The 5,891-nt window shown below is 35.5% G+C and overlaps 1 protein-coding gene across 1 annotated transcript; it reads right to left on the bottom strand.

The window, feature by feature from the left end:
• Window positions 1-1,500: 1,500 nt before the first annotated feature.
• Window positions 1,501-3,169, bottom strand: LOC117791089 (tetratricopeptide repeat protein 12). The gene is made up of 4 exons (XM_034630744.1): window positions 2,982-3,169; window positions 2,667-2,927; window positions 1,905-2,027; window positions 1,501-1,845 (listed from the first exon to the last, which is right to left on the bottom strand). The coding sequence occupies exons 1-4, from the start codon at window positions 3,092-3,094 to the stop codon at window positions 1,632-1,634; spliced, it is 711 nt and encodes a 236-aa protein (XP_034486635.1). The 5' UTR covers window positions 3,095-3,169; the 3' UTR covers window positions 1,501-1,631.
• Window positions 3,170-5,891: the final 2,722 nt, after the last annotated feature.

Below are 5,891 nucleotides of genomic sequence, written 5' to 3' on the forward strand. Positions count from 1 at the left end.
ATTGTGAGCTTAAAGTTGGCAAAAGTCAAGTGGAAACATATTGTATACGGCATGCGGCATGCGACTGAGCTCTGTTGCATACAAATTGCATGAAACCGAAGGCAACCAAATGAAAAATACAATTTTCATAAAAAATAATTGAATAAACAACCGCAGAACATCAAGAGAAAGAGGAGACAGAGACAGAGCCTGGAAGTAAAAGGCATTAGCAACAGATTACTGTCAGACTCTGAAGGATTCAGGACACAGAGCACAGCAGGCACAGCTGTTTCAACTGGGCATCGACATCTTTCCAAGGACCGACAACTCTGGCCGACAGTCATTAGCAATGTGACCCAGAAATGAACTAAACCACATAAAATTTTATGCTGTTTGCAATAATAAATTTAATTAAAATTTTTAAATTGACTAAAAGAGCCCCCAAAAAGTCAAGATGGCATTAGTTGCACTCACAGACATTGGAGTGTCCTTACAGCCTGCACAGGCAGTGATTTTTCTCTGTAGTTTGCAAAATAAAACTCACGTTTTAAGCCTTATAACCGGAAGTGGCCGAAATGCTTTTCAATTAATTTTTCAATTGCCTTTTTCTTTTCGCCCTATTTTTCCACTTGCAAGCCATAAAAATCAATTGCTTTGGTTTCTTTCCTTTCCGACTTTTATGAGCGAGTTACTTGCAGTTAATTAGAGAATGAAAGTGCGACGGCTAATCAAGTGAAAGATGCTCAAACTCCAGCACGAACTGCAGGTCGAAGGTGTTGTCTGGCTGTCAAGTAGCTGATGACGACGTCTTCGATAAGCCAGCAAGCCATATTGTACCGGAAATGAGAAAAAGAAGAGTGAAGAAGTGAAAATAAAAGAAAACGCAGCAATCGACAGATATCTAGGGGGATAATCCTTAATGATTGCCTCGATGATGGCCATTGTGTACTGCTAAAAAGGGTGAACTAGACTTCACATCCGTCTTATAATAGATGAAACCAAGTGTTAAAGCGTTGGCAACTCAATAAGCTTAAAGCATGATACTTGATATAAAGTATACGCACTACATAATGTTCTGTACAGAATGTTAACATTTTGATTCTTTGATAGAGTGCATTGAAATATTTTGGATTTCGAATTTCTTTATATCATATAAATAGGTTAAGCTCAACTAGTTTTAATAATCTGTAAAATATATTATATATTTTTGGTTTTTGGCTTCCTACTACTACACGAATAACTATAAATTATTGTGCTAGTCACGACTACAATTCTGATACAATGAAAAATATATGATCTCTTAAAACTAAAATTTAAAATTTAAATATACACATACTTTTGGAAACAATTATTCTACTTATAGTATATTTGGTTAGGAAATTGAATAAATTATTATTATAATATTTAAGAATATATATTTTATTAAGTGTACATTTTATTAGATTACATTTATTGATTTTTATTAAAAATAACTTAAGTCAAGTGCCAAGTCCTTGATCGATGAAATAAAATAAAAAAGTATTATAGAACATTATGACTGTATATTGATACAATTTTGTTAAAGTATTCTAATAGGTTAAAATTAATAAAAAATAAATAAATATGCTCTGCTGAAATTTCGACACTTAACAATTTCGCAGCACACTCGTTTGTTAAAAAGTGCGCATCTTTTCCAAAAAGTCATCAATGAATTCCATTTCCCTGGAATTAAGACGCTTCGCCTGATAAATACTTTCCTCGTAGTTTTTCTCATCATTCAAGCGTTTATAGGCAATAGCTCTGTAGAGAAAGGCGCGAAGATACTTTGGATCCAGTTTGGTTAATATATTATTACACTCTATTATGGCTAGATTAAAGTTGCGTAGTCTATATGAATAATATTATAAAGTAGACAACATCAATGTGATATTATAAGTATTACCCACTTTAGATAGCAGCATGCGCGATTTATATAGAGAACCGGAGTATCCTTGATGTATTCCAGGCCTCTGGTATACATTTCAATGGCGTTGCTAAATTGTTCCTTGCGATAAGCAGAGTTGCCCAGTCTGAGGAAGAATTGATCGATTCAAGTTAGGCAAAAAAATAATCTTTCTTTCTTTCTTCTCTTTTGTATTGTAGTTAGTGGAATAGGTAAATGTCTATTAGTTCAGTTTTACCACAAAATATAAAAATTTAAAAAAACCTAACAAATTTGATGAATATAGAAGTTCAAATTTTTTTGGGCTCACGTCTAGTTATTTTTTAATTTAATTTTGAAATTTCAATACAAAATGATCATTTTTATTGTTGATTTGTGCAACTTTTCTATATTATGTCCCGTTTACCAACACTAATTTCCTCGACTTATCTTCTTTATGATCTTTTTATCAGCTACATCTATAGGGTTTGTCAATTGAATTGTGAAAAATATTAATATGAAAATATTATCATGAAAAATTATGAATGCATTGGATATGTGGCGAAGTTACCATTTAAAAAGAAGTTCGAGGTCATGAGGTATCTTTTCAACCATGTAAAATATTTCACAATACAAAAGTATATGGAAATTTTAAACTAAATAAAAAACTAATTCTTACGGTTAAATTGATGATAAATCACACCCTATTTAGGATTTTTTTTTATTTCGAAATACCGAGCTTATCGACAATTACCGTGGAAGTTTTCTTAGGAAGCTCTTCTCTCACCTGCGAAAATTGTTGGCGACTCGCTCGCGTTCAATACGCGTCTGAGTGCGTTGCTCGAGAGTTTGATCAATTTGCCGCATGAATGTAAACTGATTTAAGTTGGCAAGTGCTTTGCTTCTTGACCTGGTTCTCCTTGTTGATCGGCGACCGAGATTCTGACTGCGACCGCGAGATGTGATAAAAAAGCTATCATCTGTTACATCCGCACTGATATCAGCAAACGACGTTTGTGGTTCCTTCTTCTTCTTACCTTCTCGCTTGCTAATTAAAATCAAAAGACATCTTAGATGCAAATATTGTTGAACTTTCACTTACTCTTCCATTTTGTTTGAATTTACCATCACATCCAAGGTCTCGATCAATTCCACAACTTTAGATGGTTCATTGAGGAAACTTTCATCAAATTCGGGATAATTAAGACCATCCATTGTCTTGTATATATTATTTTGTTTGTTTTGCTTTTTCGCTTTTTATTGTACTTTTATGTTTATTTTGTTGTGTATTTTGTGCAGTTTTTTTAGTTTATGAAATTCATTTCATTGACAGCATACTCTCTTTCATAATAAAATCAAGTTATAAAAACTTCAAAATAAGTTAAATAAAGTTATTAATTTGATTAAGATTAAATAAATAGTTTTATAATGATCGAGCAATAAACGATGAAGATATTGCAGAAAAATGTGAAACATGGAAATCAACACTGGCGCCATCTATGTCTCGCAGCTATCAAGGTTTCTGATATACATAAATGTATGATAGGCATAAAAAAGTCGTTTGCAGTGTTTTATTTGATTTTATTTAATGTAAAAAAATCACTTTAGCTGCTCCATTTGCACTGACACCTCACCTTCTGTCCCTTGAATCTGTTGCAGTTGCCACAAATTTTTTTTTAATTTGAATTAAAAATGCATCAATGAACCGAGCTTAATGCACGCAATTAAAAAAGCAAGTCAGGAAATTGCATTGAATGCATTTAAAATTCCCCGAGAAAATCAGAAAAGCGAATGAGTGAAATCAATGAGCGATGGCAAATTGCAAATTGCGGTAACAACAACAAAACCAACACCATCAGCAGCAGCAACAACAACGACAGCTGTAAATTTGTAGAGAATGCAAATAAAAGAAGTTGCGACCGAATCAAACTAATGTGCAGTTGTCAACAAGGCATTCCCCCTAACAAACACACACACACATACATTCCCTATACATGTGTGTGTGTGTGTGGGAGTGTGTGGGTGTGGGAGCCAGTGTAAGTTAACGCTTAAAAGTTTTACACGCTAATCGCTAATTGCTTTGAAAGACAGTGTTTGGTGGATCGCGGGTGGTTTATTTGGTGGGTCACAGGGAGGCGGGTGGAGACGAAGCGAATGGAAGGGTAGGGAGGGAAAAGCTTTCGTTGTCACTGTAATTGTCGCTCTTTATAATGCGCAATTTGCAATGCAAATGTACGCATTAGTTTTAGTGGCAACAGCTAACAGCAGACTCCCGCCAACAGATGGCGCCAGTTACGAGGGCGCTCACAAATGGCAGCAATAGTAGTAGAAAGAAGGGGTCGTTCAGGCGGCTGCCTTTTGCAAAGTGTTTGGCAACAGCTTAGCCTGCAATCAATTAAAGTGTTTTATTGACACTTTTTCCACTCACACACTGAGAAATTTAATGGGGAATAGTTTTGTCAATAAAAATACGTACATGACTTTTCAGAAGATGGTAGGATCAAAAGTCAGTTACTTTTGGCTAATCGATCAATGATTTTAGAACACATTAATTTACTTATGAAATCTGCTATTTTTTAAAAGATTTCGTTCTACTCGACATCAGGCGATGCTCCAATAGGGGCTACAGCCCATAAAATAATAATTATTATTGTAATAAAAATAATCAATATACTCATTCTCATTCTCATGACAAATCTAAAAGAATTTGACAAGTGTATTTTGAGTTATTTCAACTCACACACTCAGTAAAAGTTGCAATTAGTTAACTTAACTTCTGCCACGAGTATGACACACAATTGGAAACGTATTGGGGCGCAACAAAGACGCTGTGGCAAGGAAATTAAGTGTCCCTTACAAAAAGGGGATTTATTTATGGTTCATAGATTAAATACTAATTAACACCAGGCAAACAGAAATGGCCAAAAAAACAACACACACTCACACGATAGAGTGCGAGGTATTTGATTTATGCCAAATGAATGCTGAGACTCTCGATCTGTGTGTCTGGCTCGGTGTCCTGTAAGGATTAGACGCAGACAACGACAACAACAACAACATAAAAAAAAAGCAAACACAACATTTGCCTGCCGTTTTTGTCTGGGCCATTGACCATTTTCCCATTGAGGATGGGAAGAGAGGAAAAACAGCCATTGGTCAGCTCACTGCGTATCTTTAGCTTAATGCCATAAATTGTGCTTAAATTATTGGGGTTGGTTAACGCACACACCCATGTACACACACACACTCATACACTCATACTCATACACTCATACATATATATTTTGCGGCATTTTCTCTTTCATTTTGGGTATTTACTTTGTGTGTCGTTCAACTTTTGTTGCTCATTTGCTTTGCTTTAATGTCCACTTGACCATGCCTGCACTTTCAGGTCGAAATCGAGCTACTCGTAAATGAATTGCCATAACCTTAAGAAATTAAAGCATGCACAACTTTCCAAGCAGTAGTATTTTTCTGAAATTTTGTAAGGTTCTTAAAAAAAAACCCTGAGACTTTAATTCGTATCAAAAAAGTAACTGCAGTCAAAGTGAAGTCGCTGCCTCTTTCCATCTCAGCATTTATATTCACAGTGTTAAATGTAAATTGTTGCGTATTCATGCGGCAGTCGCCTTTGGTGTGGCATGAAGTTGACTCTTCTGAAATTTATGTGTCTGCGTTGTCATGAGCTGAGGCACATACTCGTATAAAAAGCGGCCCCAGAATCAAAATCTGCCGGGCATAATCAAGCGAGACAATGCGCCAACAATGGAACATAGAGAGTTCTACGAGAGTTGCCTCCCAGAGGATGGCAGGTAGTTTGAGTGGGTTGATTAACGTTGGCAATGGCTCGGAGAGTACTGTACTGTCTTTAATCCCAGCAAGCATGTTCGACTCGACTAACGACCAACGCGACCAACTGTCATTTAATTGGAATTTTTCAATGTTGGCTTCAATTTAAAAGTCCGGCTTTCGGTTAATGCACAACATTAAGCGAGCTTAAAATGCGCTTAAA

Source organism: Drosophila innubila, assembly GCF_004354385.1.
Source record: "Drosophila innubila isolate TH190305 chromosome 3R unlocalized genomic scaffold, UK_Dinn_1.0 2_E_3R, whole genome shotgun sequence".
Lineage (NCBI taxonomy): Eukaryota > Metazoa > Arthropoda > Insecta > Diptera > Drosophilidae > Drosophila > Drosophila innubila.

Coding starts and splice junctions, on each gene's coding strand:
- LOC117791089 (XM_034630744.1), bottom strand. CDS start 3,094: ATGGATGGTCTTAATTATCCCGAATTTGATGAAAGTTTCCTCAATGAA. Junction 2,028..2,666: donor GTCGCCAACAATTTTCGCAG/GTGAGAGAAGAG, acceptor ATTCTTCCTCAG/ACTGGGCAACTCTGCTTATC. Junction 1,846..1,904: donor CGCGCATGCTGCTATCTAAA/GTGGGTAATACT, acceptor TTATTCATATAG/ACTACGCAACTTTAATCTAG.